The sequence below is a fragment of the Anser cygnoides genome, chromosome 4, assembly GCF_040182565.1.
Source record: "Anser cygnoides isolate HZ-2024a breed goose chromosome 4, Taihu_goose_T2T_genome, whole genome shotgun sequence".
NCBI classification, from domain to species: domain Eukaryota; kingdom Metazoa; phylum Chordata; class Aves; order Anseriformes; family Anatidae; genus Anser; species Anser cygnoides.
In genome coordinates, this window is record NC_089876.1 from 58,654,498 (window position 1) to 58,669,446 (window position 14,949).

The window sequence follows — 14,949 nt, forward strand, 5'->3', positions numbered from 1 at the left end:
CCTGACTTACTCTGCTGTGGTCTTACCATGAGACGATTCTGCCTCCTGAAATGTTTGTTTTTAGCCCCCGGTAGTAGTTACAAAAGCGTGTTAAATATCAGGCTTCTCAGTCTGAGACCATCTGTTTCCCTCCTAATCACATACCACCCCCACACACTGGTTGCTTGTCATCACCGTCGGGGTTACAGCAGAAGGCAAAAAGAAAGGCATTTTCCCATATGATAGTTCAACCAGAAGATGGACTGGGGAAATGTGTTCGGGGGAGGGGGCGTAATTATGCTAGAAATAGAGGGGTGTTTCCCTGTGACTAAAAGGAAGCAGGCTGCCAGAGACTCCAGGCATCTATATCTCCTGTGGCTCCGTGTCTGTGTACTACCTTGTCCCCCTTGACTGTGGTCCAGCTTTCTTCACAAATGGGCAGTGTTAGGCGGGGAGAAAGCTGTCTTTGGAGGGGCTCTGTCTGCCTTCCAAGGAATGCTTTTGCCAAATTTGTTACTGGTGAAATGACAGCTGTTAGGTATAAGGGGAATTTACACACTTTGTGTAAATTAAATAATTTGAAGCTCAAATTCTGTTTGTGTAGAAACTAGGTTACTATTAGGAAGTTTCAGATCAATGTTTTTTTTAAGGTCTAAGTAGTATGCAGAATTTGTAATCCTTCCAGAAGGACGCAGAATTATAACACATCGTTTTGTTTCTCCTTTGCTTCCTTTTGCTTTCTCAGAAGCAGCAGCAACCTGCCTTTTGCTGCTACAACGGCCTGCAGGGCAGGAGTATCATGGCATTCAACTTGGATTTCTACCTGTGTACAGGGAATCTCACACTTTTCACTGTATTGTGGTGGTGATTTACTCTGTGCTTATTTATTTACTTTTGCCATTGGTTCAGAAACATTTATTTGAGCTCTGTTCTTTTTGGTTCTTCATGCATATACTATCTAGTTGGCTACTTTAAGTCAAAAGATGTAGTTGTGAGCTGTGATTTCTCTACCTTTTATCTGTTCTGCCAGCTCAGAACTACAGCAGTTTTATTAAAAGGAAGAACTTACAATGACATGAATCGGGCGTGTTTTTTTAAGGAGCTTGGCTCAGACAAGAAGCTGTAAAATTTAGCTAGAAAATGATGTGAAAGATCTCCTGCTGGAAACAGTTTTGGAGCAGTAAAACAAGTAGGACAGAATGGAAATATAAACAGGAAGAGGCAAAACCTACAGTCATCTATGAAAATATTTTTGGAACATACATGTAAGAAAGAATGAAAATTTGCTGGTTTATATATTTTAAAAGAAAAATCTTGGGGGAATTTTCCCCCTAAATTTTTGTTTATTATTGAACAGAACTGTTTATTATCATTAGTTATAGTACAGTCTGTTTAAACTGTTCAGCATACAGCTGTCCTTCACAGCATTCACGGAATAAATAATGAGTACATATAAATCTCTAATTAAATCACTCCCTGTGTCCACTGATACCTCTGAAATTATCATGGATTTACTTAAACTCTAGATATTGAAGAGTTTTGTTGATAAGTTATATGAACTGACACCCTACATCCCAGGTAGGATTTTCTTCAGGTCATCAATTCACAGTTTATATTTAATTTTAGGGGTAAAAACTGTCTTTCTTCTGGAAAGTGAAGCAGCTTTACTGGAAACCCTGAATATCTTTTAACAAATCTTTTGCAATGAATGTGTTCTTTTGATTGATACCTAACTAGACTTGATTGTCATTAGAATAGAAAATACCTTACTTAAATCACAAGGTGGGGTGGGGTTTTTTGGTTTTTTCTTTTTTTTTTTTTTTTAAATGTAAGAAAGAAGAGCAAAATTCTAATTCATGCATAAGCCTAAAAAGCTTATTTGAAGTCATTAGAGAACAATAGTTCCTCAGTGCGCTCTTGTGGAAGCCTCCCCCTCTTATGCATTACTCTTTCCTGACACAATAAGGAGAAAGAAATTATTTAAAAGCTATTTTGGAAGCTTGGTTCTCTATTCTTTTCCTCTATTTCATGATCTACCAATCGCTTCTACTTGATAGCAGAGAGATTGGTTAATTGATCTGGAAACAAAGATGCATTTGTTGACCTACTGCTTTATTTCTCTCTTGCTCTTAGGCCCAAGCTGTAGTTGCCTTTAACTCTAAAGGCCAGGATCAAGGTCCCTTTTTAAAAGACAAGCCTGTAGAGTAAGCATATCGCTTCTGTGTTTTCCGTAAAGGTTTTGTTCTGATTTTCGAATAAAGTTGTACATGCTTTCTCATTTTTCTTATTTTTTTTCCTCTTAGCTATTCACTTTTGCCTCTCCTCTGTGTATTATTCGTTCAACTTCTTTTCTGTGCAATCCTACCATTTTTTCCCCATGGTTTCTTTTTCATCTCAATGCCCTTGTTCCTTTTTCATTTCCTCCAAAGCAAAACATGAATCCCTCTTATCTGAGTTATTTCAAATCTGATGAAACGAACTCACCTATTTGCGCTTAGAAGTTTTATATTGTGTTTTCCCATTCCTCGCTTATCTTTCACAGATTTTATTAGTGTGGCCCTATGTTCTCAGGCAAGGCTGAGCATGCAGAAATTGGTCAAGAATTTCATCACTCATAATGAACTAATCTGGGGGTCTTTCAAACTACTTTTGGATTCATAAATTTACAAAATGTTCAAGAGGCACTATTAACCTTAGTGAGTTAATGACAAAAAATTCAGTTGACCTAATTAGAGAAGAATTTTCCCCTTGGCTCTTGGAATCGAGGAAGGCTAGTGATTTGCTCCTTCTTCATGAATGTCAGACGTGTCAGTAAAAGTCAGGTTCAGTGCGTAGTAAAAGAGTCCTTAGATGGCATGTTATGTATGGGGAAAAAGGGCAGCTTTTTCAACGCTAGTTTTGTCAGCTGTAAGAAATACGTAATCGTTACTTGTGAGGGTATTTATTTAGGTCAAAGTTTATGAAAGTTGGTTTTCTTAACCTGTACAGTAGTAACTGCTTCTAAAATAAAATAACTTGGAGAAATTGTTTTTCTTGGAAGTGTTAAGAAATAAAATCGGAAGACAAAGAAAAACATACGGTCATGGCTCACTTTGGATTAATGATTTTGGATAGGAACCAAAATTATCTAACACTTGAAAATGCTAGGGAATCTATTAAGAAGTCATACATCAAACCTTGCAATCCATACCGTGCTCCAGTTAAACATGTGGTATGAAATGAGTACATATATTATCACCCTGTCATTTTGCCTGAATCAGGACTATAGAACATATTCAACTTACAGTTGGAGCATGATAATTTTGATTGCATTTATTTATAGATCACAATTGTTGGTGTCAAAATTAAGCGGATACCTGTATTTGGCATAAACATAAGGTACTGGATGAGCACAGGAGGAAATGTGATACCCCACATTGTTTTACCTGTGTTTTATGAGTAGTTTTGGGGTTATGCTCTCAAAGATTTTTCAGATGAATTCCAGTCCACGGTCAGCAGTTTGGAAAATGATTTTTTCTTTCCCTCACAAAGTCTTTCAACGGAGCTCTGGAATGTAGGCTTCACTGGTTTTGTTTTGTTTTGTTTCTTTCAATGAAAATGTGAATTCTTTCTTTCAGTGTAAACTTGAATTCTGTGGTGAAAGCCTTTGATTTGTGAGCTCAAAGTATATTATTTCTCCACTGATTTTCTAGAGTTATCAGCAAAGATTATCTGAAGCTAGCAATAATTGCATAACTTTTTCACTTCTTGTTCTAAAAATAGAAGAAAGAGGATCCAGTTTAAGAATCTATCCTGAATAGAAACAAGTGTGATCTTAAGTGGGATGATCGCTCTGGAAGACTACTGTCCCACAGGGAAAACCTTGGCCTGGAGTCCTGCAAAATACAGGACTTCTCAGTGGGATCTGCATCCCACCGTGGGGAAGCCAATTCAGTAGCATACCAGTAAAGATTGTGTTACTGTGTGTTCAGTCTCAGCGTAACATAAGCTAAAGTTCTTTTTTGGGTCTCAAGTGAGGAACTTCTGTCGTTTTTCACCATGTGTTCCCGGTTTGTTCCCCACATAAATTGTTGGAAAAAAGTCGATGTTGTTGTACCATTTGAGGGTTATGTTTGGTTTTACAGACCTCAGGTCTGTATAGAGTATAGGAATAGCGTATTTTAGTATCCCTGCTAAGCACTGTATGGGTTAGCCTGGCATGAGGGTAGAGGGTGCTTGCATGCTATGACAGCAAGAGTGTAAATACACTTTTGCTTCTAGTTCATTCTCTTTGCATGGTTACCATCATGCAGGTTATGTTAGTTTTTTATTTCTTTTCTTGTAAAGCAAGATCATAAGTATATTACCCCAGCAGGTTAAATTTCAGTTTATTTTAACTGTGTTTCTATACTTTCCTTTTCTCATCTTTCTTCTTAAATCCCTCTGGGGATAAAGAGGCCGCTATTATGAAGGTTGTTTGCTGAACTAGTTTCACTGTAGCTCTTTTCACTGAAGCTGAAATATTTATCTCTGTTTCAAGCTTTGATAAGGTGATTAAAACATCCTCACCTCAGTTAAAAACCTGCAAGGTTTCTGGTTTTGTTACTTAAAATGTCTTCCTTGTGGATGACGGCATCGTCATCAGTTCTCCTTGATGCAGGTGACTGCTCTACCAACCTGAGCTCTTTTCCCCCCATACACTTTGTAATTACCTTTTGTTAGCAAGTGTCTTAGGCGGTGCTGCAGACAAGAAGGCATATATCATTTTACAGTACATAAATTAAACAGATCTGGCCCACCCCAATATTGACTGCGTGTTACGTATGTATCGGAGGGGTTAATGGGGCGTGTGCAGGCTGGATGTGGATATGTTGGAATGCTTTGAGAATCGACTCGGGCTAATGGAAAAAATGTTTTAAAAGTGAGCTGGTTCAGTTCCCACAGTGCACAACAGAGAGTGGAAACAACATTTAATAAACCTTTCAGAAGTAAATCCTCCGATTTTTCCTTTCACCACCATCTGTGGAAGAAATGCCCTCTTTCTTCTCAATGGGCAGTATTTCTTCCCGCAGTGCATTTGCTGTACTCTGTTAGGTATTAAGAGAAGAAAGTTCTTTATGTCTTTTGACAAAAATATTGGAAAAATACATTCTATTCATACGTCCTCTAAGATACAAGCTTTCTTGACTTCGCACATTTTCGTTTAAACAGCAGGCTGACCAAAAATAACCAACCCAAGGATTCTGTCTCAACTTTCTCAACTATCTGGTTTCCAGTAAATTGAAGAAATTTTAGCTATATGCATCTTCTTTTACAAAGATAAATGCTGCAGAGGAAAAGCTCTGTTATACTTGGATCATGGGAGAATGTTGCATCTTCTGATTTATGTCAGCTGCATTTTAAAAACTAAGGCAATTATATGAGATGGTGGACTTAACCCATTAAGAAAATAATACATGATCATGTCTGTTTGTTTTTTACCAAATAGTTCTCATGCAGAGCTGAGGTGCTTACAGTAATATTTTTTTTCATAGCCAATTAAGATGCTTTTATACAAATTTAAATTAAGTAAGAGTTTTTGTTTTAATGATAAACCTCACAGAAAAAATCAAGTTTTATTTTGCATTTGAGAATAGGCATGATTTTAGATGCAGGGCATGTTTGTTGTGAACCATGAACAGTCTTTATGAAACCTGAAAAAGATTTGTGAAAACAGCCTGTAATAAAAATCACACATGCTTCATAAAACACTACTTGATAGATATCACTTGCACCATTAAGAACTAAACGACAAAGGATGTAATTTCAGTTCTGGCATGCAATATTAATCGAAAGCCTTTAAAGCATCTTGCTGATGGGAACTATGACAACATGACATTGAAGAATTACAGACTAGAGACATCTATCTTAATCAGATTTTCAAAGTAAATGCCACAAAATAGAAAATTATTTTATCTATTTTCACAGGGTCACATATCATATATGGTATATAGCTTTTTAGCTTGTTTGTTCTAAAAATACCAGAGACAAAAAAAAATCTGCTTTTCAAGTCAGTTTAAAGTTCAGTTCACAAACTTCACAAAGTTTTTGTGAAAAGATACTTGACAGCTGTAGAGAAGGTTGTTAGACACTGAAGGTTTCTGTTTTCTACAGAAAGATTTCTAAAACATTACAGAGAACTGAATTCTGAAAGAGAGCTGAGCATGCACAGATATTACTGGTATGAAGTTGCTGAGCGGAAATACTTCACTAAATGAATGCAAAGTGGAAAGACAAAGCTAGAGGTCTACCTGTAACCTAAAGTAACACTACTATAGATAGCACACTAGAATATTTAACTGAGTGATATCGGCAAAAACAGGTTTCTTCATTTCCTAAAGAATGCATTTTTTGTGCTTTTTGTTCATGATTTGTTTCTGTTTCCCAGTGTATATTTAAGTGGCAAAGAACAGCTTCCTTACATGATAGAGTAAATGATCAGCACGTACTTTGTGGTCAAAAATACCAATGTTATGTGTTAGGGACTATCCTACTGCCCTCCAGGGAGCTTGCAGTACTCCTCTTGTCATCTAGTAGATCTTAGATACCACATGTGCTGTGTGAGACGATTTGAGTTTCTCCACACTCAAAGAAGTCTTTCTTCCCATTGACAGAAGTTGTTTTTATTTCTCTTTAAAAAGTAAAATAACGTTCAAAGAAAAATGTGTAATGTGAATAACCAAAATCAAGTTTTCTTTACTTCTTCCAGACTTAGGATGCATAAGGAAGGCAATACAATCTTTCGGAGCATATCCTGCATTTCGTTGCACTGGTAGTTTCTCACTCCCGGATAGCTTGACAGGTTGTCAGACCCTACAGGCAACGTACTGATGAGGAGACAAACATTGGCCTACTTTGATCAAGCTCCTTGTATGAGTTTTTCCCATCTTATATTGTAATAGTATATACACTCACACACAGGATACAGATGTATATCTTGATCAAAGTGTCCTTGTCACATCTCCACATTTTTGTCAGCACGTAGCTAGTACAGAAGGGAGTGCTTCAAGAAGTGAGCAACAATGGTGAGTTAAGGCTGTTTTCATCTGTATGTCCATTAATCGTGAAGTAAGCAGAAAAGAATAGTGCAGGCTGACAACACATCAAAGCAAAAGGGCTCTCCTGTGGTGGTTGGTACTGTGTCACCCAATTCCTTGGCTTGGGTGTATGGTTTGGCTCCTTAGAGCAGTTGGCAGGGCAAAGCCAATTCTAACATCAATAAGAATAAGCAAATACTTGTGATGAACCACAAAATGAACACATATGGCAAGTTACCTTAGATTGCTACTCTAGCTTATAGCAAATGACCAGAAAAGCAACTTTGAGTCTTGCAGACCCTGGCAGCAGAAGTACACAGAAGCAGTGGTTCATTTAAAAGACAAATCTGTCTAATTGCAGGTGAACTCTTTTAAAAACTAAGTTTTTCTCTAAACCTGTAACTTTCTTTTTGTTTCATTAAACAGCTTTTCATGAAAGGTGCTCCCAGACCAAAGACTTCTGGAGCGAGTGTTTTTATTACCTGCAGAAGCAATGACACCCTGGCCAAAGTAGTGCAGGTAGCCCTCCTGTCATACCCCTCCCATAAGCAGGGGCTTCCTGGAATAATGCCTAGGAATAATTAAACTGTAATTTAACTGTAATTAGACACATTTCTATTTGCAGGGATTTCCAAGGTAAATCCCACTTCTGTTTACAGTACTCCGGGAGATACTTCCATGTGCTAGTTAGGTAAAATTCTGAGTCCACCAAAAGGTTGGGGTTTTTTGAGGAAATCAGACCAGTTCTTATGGAAATTACTGTTGATCACTAGCAACCTGCAGCTAGTAGACCTGTGACCAGTATCTGGAAATAAAGGGTTATCTTTTTTCCTACCAGATTTCTAAGGCATTCAGTCTAGTCCAGCTATTTACTTCTGGTGGATATTACTTCTACCATGGAAGGGAGTCTTCTAAAGAGAGAGGAAAGAAAGGAGAAACCTGACTAGAAAGAGTTAACACTCTCACAGACATAGGAACTCAATTACATTATATTCACATGTGAAATGTTTATATCATAATGGAAGTCTTCGCTTTTGTGTTTGTCATGGAAACTCAAAGTTAACGTTAATTATACACTACTAAAAAGCCTAATCTTTATCAAATGGAAATCACCTTTTTTTCCTTGATGAGTAGCTGGCTGACAGGTCTCAGCGATCTGTCTGTTACAGAAAGGCTAGCACATTAAATGTGCAACAAATTACTTTTTTTTCATGGAGACTTAGTCTGCTTTACTCCTTCTGAACTAACCCAAACAGCAGTAGTTATTGTAAATGCCTCTCTCTCACTTTTTACTTCCATGGATGCGTTTTTCTGTATTCTTTCATATGCTGTTCAAATTCAGTATGAATTAAATAAAAAATTAATTAAATGTAAATTACTTCTTTTGGAAAAGAAAAGAGAAAAAGGTGTTGAGAAAGGCTACAGAGTGCATACAATTTATGTCTACAACTGAAATGGCTGCTTCACTTCAGTGTTGCTCCCTAGGGTAAATAATTCTAATATTTTTTGAAAAATTCATATAACTGTAGTAAGAAAGCTTTCTACACGATTTCTTATGATTTTTCTGAGTTCTGTACATACGTTGACATGCATAATTATCTGATGTTGCCTTATGCAGCAAAGACTTCAAAAATGTATGTTTTTTTTGTTGGACCTGAACAACTTGAATGCACATGCTGTTTGCTGGGCCAATTTACATTTGCTTCTTGCTGCAGAAATCTCTGTAAGATGAATGGGGTTGCTCTGCAGTCATTAAAGTCTAGACAGAACATGAAAGCTATAATTAAAACTTAGCATTTTTAGACATAAGCCCACCTGTACCTGTTTAGTTTTGGAGTAAACCTGCCATTCCCATTGAGATTAAGTCAATGGGGATAGCATTAAAAATCCAGTTTAAAGCAAAGCAGCTGTAAGTTTCTGCAATAACTTTTTAGTATTTTAGCACAATTTTGTTTTATCAGATTTGAACACTTTATTTTTTCCTGATACTTTCTAAGAAAGCAATTTTTAATAAGGGGTTTGCATTGAGGGCCCTGGCCAAGTCCCAGTACCACTCTTTTTCAGTAACCAAGGGAAGAAGAGTTTCCAACAAACTGAGTGATAGAGAGGAAGGAGGAGTTAGAGGATCTCTGTACTGGCCGTTGTAGCGTGTGCAGAAGTATTTTAGCCAGTCTCTGGTGTTGCAGAGCTTCAAGCAAATATTCTGTCTCATGAAACTCCCACTGTCTTTATCAGTTCTTTAATTTAATTAGGAAAAGCATAAATCCAGCGTTTTTCTGGCTGTGGTGCTGATTTTGCAGGAGACCTGTAAGAACCACTCCACATCGATGCCTCAGTTTCTCTGCAGGTACAACAAAGACACTTTCATTAATGTCACAGTGATGTCAGTAGGCTTAGTTACTACACAAGACTTCAATAGCTTTGTGTGAAAGCTGCAATACTATTGAAAGCAGTTCTTTAGCTAATAACTCCTCAAAAGAGGAGTGTAAAAAAAACTGAATCTGGCTCAGGCTTAAGAACAGCATTCAAAACATGACTGGTGTGATGGCTGTCTCGTCATCACAAATCAGTGGCATAAGATTGACGTTTCTGTTAGAAATTGTGTGGCAATCAAAAGATCGGTAGATTCAGGAAATCTGGCAAGTGGAAGAAAAGATTGAAAGAGCAGTCCTGAGTGATCTCTCATTTCGAATGACAGCACAGGACTGAGGAAATTCAGAGGAGTATAGATTGTAGCTCTATTGACTTACAGAAAAATCTAGCCTTGTTAGGTTCTATTCTACCTGTAGCTCTTATACAATTAGAAGAAGGATAAATCATTGCAGATTTTGCAGGCGCTTCTGATTGTGGTAGGCTGCAGATTCCCTGCCAATTGAACTTGCCCTCAGACACTAGGAAATGTCACTTAGCAGCATCCTATGGAGAGAGATGGTGGCCATCCAGGACATGTGGTCTTCACAAGCCTGCACTTGCTATGCTCTTCTACTTCACTTTTAGCCTGCATCTTATCGTTACAAGCCCATCCCTCCAACTCTTAAGGTATTTTATATGCTACTCTGTAATTTCAGTGTCAGCAATGTTTATATGTTATATAGCAGGAGGGCTTTGTAGGTTCATAGGAAGTATCTGGGGAAATAATCTAAATCTCAAACAGTGGCCCAAGAAGTTGGCCTGTGGGCTGAAGAGCAATCTCAATCCTCCAGCATGTAATATGTATACTTTCTAGAGCTAAGCATTTACTTTGGGAGTACATAAATATCCTTTACTCTCCCTCTTACTCCCTGGTAGTGTGAATGAAAGTCTGTCATCTACCTGAGACATGTCTGCACGCCTGCCTTCGTCCCCTTGCTCAACACCCTCTTCTGTGGAGGAGAACGTTAGTTTTGCTTTGTCTTGAGCAGAGGATGGTGCTAGATCTTTGGTACTAAACTGTAATGAGAGAGAGATAAGAGAGTGGTTTTCAGCTGAGATTTTAAATGAGATGAGACATTAAAGAAGAAGAGGGATGCCAAAATAATGACTCACATGGTAGGAACTGCAGAGGAGGACGGTGTTGCACTGATATTGGGAAACACTTCAACAAGTCTTGGCAGGTAGGAGAGTCAAAGGGGGGAATAAGACAGAGAAGTCAGGTCCCTGAAATAATTCTGATGGATTTATTTCTCTGATTAAAAACAAACAAATGAAAAGGATTTACTTTCACTTGTATTTTTTTTCCTGTCTTGTGATTAATCGTTTATACATACATGTATATATTTATACATGTGCATGCATGTTTACACAGACGTGCATGTATATACATTTATATACACACATGCACCTATGTATTTGTATATAATATAGGGCCACAGTTAATCCTGCACCAGCTCATAAATAGCTTGTAACCTAAATCAAATTTTGAGTAGACATGAGCAAAAAATCTCTGCTAGCGTTAGTCTGTTCTGTTACCCTGTAGCTGACTTGTTGAAATGTGGGATTCAGCCACACGCAGCAGCACCCATTGCGTCTGTGTTGGTAAAGACAAAGCTGATCAGTTGTGTCCTTCCCAGAAGATAATTTTTCGTGAATGTGTTAGGGTTTTGGTGCTGAAAACTTTATTGGCTGAGTAAATTATTTCTGTGACAGATTCAGCATTGCTGTTGTTCATAACAGAAGTCATGTGGACCACACAAGAAAGCTGGAAAGGGGAATGGGCTTCTTGGAAAAGAAGTGATTCCAAAAGCTAAATTTTCTCTTTAAGTTTAGTATGGCTATTCATTAGCATGCCTAAATTTTCTTGTGTTCAAGACGTGAGAAATCACTCGCTATAAAGTTATTTTTATAATAGTCACCCGTAACATCTGTTATAACAGAAATACTTTTCCTGCATTCTCTGTACGGTTGTATTATTGGTTTGGTAACAATTTGCAGTTATAACCAGGTGCAAACAGGGAATTGTTTATGAAGATCAAACAACTAAATTAAAAACTACGCAAAATAATTTATAGCACGAGTAAAGTGCACGCCCTGTATCTTCTGCTCTGCTGAAAACTTTCATTTACATTACTAAGCATGTTTTACTGCAGTACTTTAGGAAAGAATAGATTGCAATTTGAATTCCATCTTGTTAGGTGTTACATTTTTAAGTGTCGTCAGTCATCTCTAAATCATTACAAATGAAGTGTCGAGGATTTTTTTTATTTTGTGTTCATTGCGTTGTATGCCAAGGTTTGTCTTCTCTTTATGACTTATTACCTGCTGATTTTTACAGAACAGATTAATAAAACCTAACATTCTTGGGGATACTTGATTGTGTGCTTTGTTGTTCTGAGGTTTTCTTTTTAAGCTTTATGGGTGTTATGTGCTTTGGTTAAGTCAAAAAATATTTCCTCTAGTGTTTTGATGGCCTGAATCTCTGATCACCTGTGACGTACTCCAAAATGTATTTATATTGCATAGTGTAAAATTGGAAAATCTGTTCTGTGTGTGTTCTAATGGATGTGACGGTCATTAAGTATATGAGTCTTCTGACGTTGTAATCAGATGTGATTCAGTCTGTTAAATATCCATGAAGCAACATCTGCTTCACAGAGTGACCTTCTGCTAAAGAATACTTAGCATCTATTAGCAGATCATAGTGCAGATCTGCCTTATTTGAAATGCACTAAACTAGAGTAGTCTACTGCTGTTTAGCAACTAGCTTGTAATAATTTATTGCAGTTAAATAATGCTTAAAAAACTCCATTAAATAATTATAGGGATTATATGCTTTTCGAAAACCTTTGTGTTCTACTGAAATTACCCATTTAATTTCAGGGTTGGTTTGTTAAAAAAAGCTGAAATCTAAAGGCACATTAGGGGATCTGTCAGATGCTGTTTCCTGTAGGTGTTAATAAAACCAGATTAAAAAAAAAAAAAAACTGAAACAAATTAAAACCAAAAGCAATTTTACCATCTGTTGTATATTAATTAGAACTTTGTTTATCAAGGGTAAACTCTCTCTTAGAGAATGTCACTGAATGTCTGCTAATAGAATAATACGCAAATATATTAGACGATAGGATTATATTGAATTTCACATTCTGCTTTGGTTGTAGCAACTGCTGAGACGGTGTATAACGAACTTTAATTTTCTTTCTTCTTAGAACAACCTCCAAATAACCAAGGCCAGTCGACCCTGCAGCCTTTGCCACCTTCTCACAAGCAACATTCAGCACAGCATCACCCATCCATCACCTCACTTAACAGAAACTCACTGACAAATAGGAGGAATCACAGTCCGGCCCCGCCGGCTGCTTTGCCCGCCGAGCTGCAAACCACACCTGAGTCAGTCCAGCTGCAGGACAGCTGGGTCCTTGGCAGTAATGCGCCACTGGAAAGCAGGTAATTTCTTAGGTACTACTACAGACTGTAGCACTACTAAAGAAAACATTTAACTTGATGACAGATAGCCAGCAGCAGATACTTCCCCTTATTCAGCAAAAAAAGCTGAAAACTTTTCAGTACTGTAAAATTCTGTCCTCTCTTCAAAATCCACAATGCCAGTCTTTTCCCTTACAATGTTTATTGCACAGTAATTGGACTCAGAGAGTGTATTATTTTTTGCAGATGAGCATTTTCATTCCTGTTCATAATCTGTGACTTTTGACTGTTTGAAGTAATTTCTTGCCTTGCTTGCCAGATATGTTATGTGTCAAATATATACTGCCATACAGATCAAATGTGAAAGAACTTTCAGTAATACTTTAACTCTAGCACTTAGTAGCTTTAAAGAAATACCTGTGTGAGGCTGGATGTTTTCTAAATTTGTCTAGGATTTGGTGAGACAGAAGAACTCACTTAGTTCTGCTATAATGATAAATTTGTCCTTATTCTTTTTTGTCTTTTAGAATTGATAGCTGGCTCTAGGAAAGGAACGGCTAATATAAAGGGTGACACAAACTTCTATAGATGCAGATTGATGTATGATGAGGAATGATCTGTAAAAAAAATTATAGGACTTGCACAGTGCTGAATTTACTTACAGTGATTAATTAATACTCATGTAACAGTCAATCAGCACTAATTTTTTATTAGCATTAGCTGTAATATTCCAATTTAGTCATCAGACTAAACTATATTGAAACTGACAGTAATTCTTGAAAATATTTATGAAATCACTTCAGTTCATTCTTTGAATCCTTATAGCTTATGTTTTCTAGTGAAAGAAAGATAACCCAGTTGATTTTGACTACGTCAAAACATACGTGACCTTAAGATTCTTTATTAGGTAGTTTTGTCCCTACAAATCTTTCAGGTAACTCTTGTGTCAGGTTTGGGGAATGGCTGTTCACTTTTTTTAGTTTTATTAAATATCCCTGTATTGCTTATGAGGCTTGGACACTGTAGAATAGGATTCCAATGAAGAGATTTCATCATCATATTCAGACAATTTAGTGCATTAGAGAAAAGGTTTTTTTTAATAGAATAAGTAAGTTTGTAGTGGGAGAGTGTGCTAAGATGGTGAAGATTTACAGGACAGCTGGTGAATCTTCTGCAGACGGATAAGATCTTTGGTGTTTGCTTCCATTGCTGTATATGTTTTCTTTATGTCTGTAAAGAAAAAGACGTAGTACTTGAATGAGAATGTGACTTCCAACCTGGATTTTTTTTTTTCTTGCCAAGTATAAACTTTTCATCTTTTAAATGTTCCTGATGAGAATCTAAGGGTATTTGAGCGTTCAAGTTTGGAACAGGTTTTGTACAGGAGCTGAAATGTGAAAATTTCACATTAAAACTGACAGAGCTCTACAGTAGTTTTTCTAATAGTCTCACTTGGTTGGAACTCTTGAGGTGAAGAACCCATCTTACTTGTCATTGATTTTTCCCTTTTTTGTTAAGGTTCCCTATTGAGTGTGATTCTTAAGCTCAGTTTCAACTATATTAACAACTTTGTGATAGGTTTCTTCCTTCATCCATTTCTCAGCCTACAAGAAAGTTTATTTCATCTTTGGCAATATTTTAGCTTATGCCCTACTAAGCTTTTTTATTTTTTATCGGACTTAGATGACTGACTTAGAGCTACAGAATGTGAATGTCAGCATATATGCATAGCTATCTTTCTGTCTCTGTAGGCTCATATTGGTGATGGGTGTCATAAAAATGAAATACAGCTTATTGTCATGTATAGCTGGCTAGTGAATAGGCTGGTTTTGTACATAGGTGAGAGGGAAATATTTGAAGAACCTGAGGGAGGCTTTAGTCCCTATCATTTTGCAATAGTAATGGAGGTGACTTTCAAGATATATATTCTATAACATTAGATTCAGTTGTATATTTAATAGAATATTCTGTGATTTGGTTCTGCATAGAGTTAAAACTTTTGTGTAAAACATTGCTGTTACTCTGTAATTGGATGGGCTGTAAGGTCATAGATTAATAAAGTCCAATATCCAAT

General features: G+C 37.0%; 1 protein-coding gene across 22 annotated transcripts in view; it reads left to right on the plus strand.

Moving 5' to 3' along the window:
- TENM3 (teneurin transmembrane protein 3) overlaps nt 1-14,949 on the plus strand; it is a 1,343,587-nt gene that overhangs the window by 1,193,821 nt on the left and 134,817 nt on the right. For all 22 annotated transcript variants that reach the window (XM_066996182.1, XM_048078283.2, XM_066996188.1 and 19 more), the window contains one exon: nt 12,659-12,896. In XM_066996182.1, coding sequence (XP_066852283.1) covers nt 12,659-12,896 — 238 coding nt within the window. Of the gene's footprint in view, nt 1-12,658; nt 12,897-14,949 lie in introns of those variants that run through there.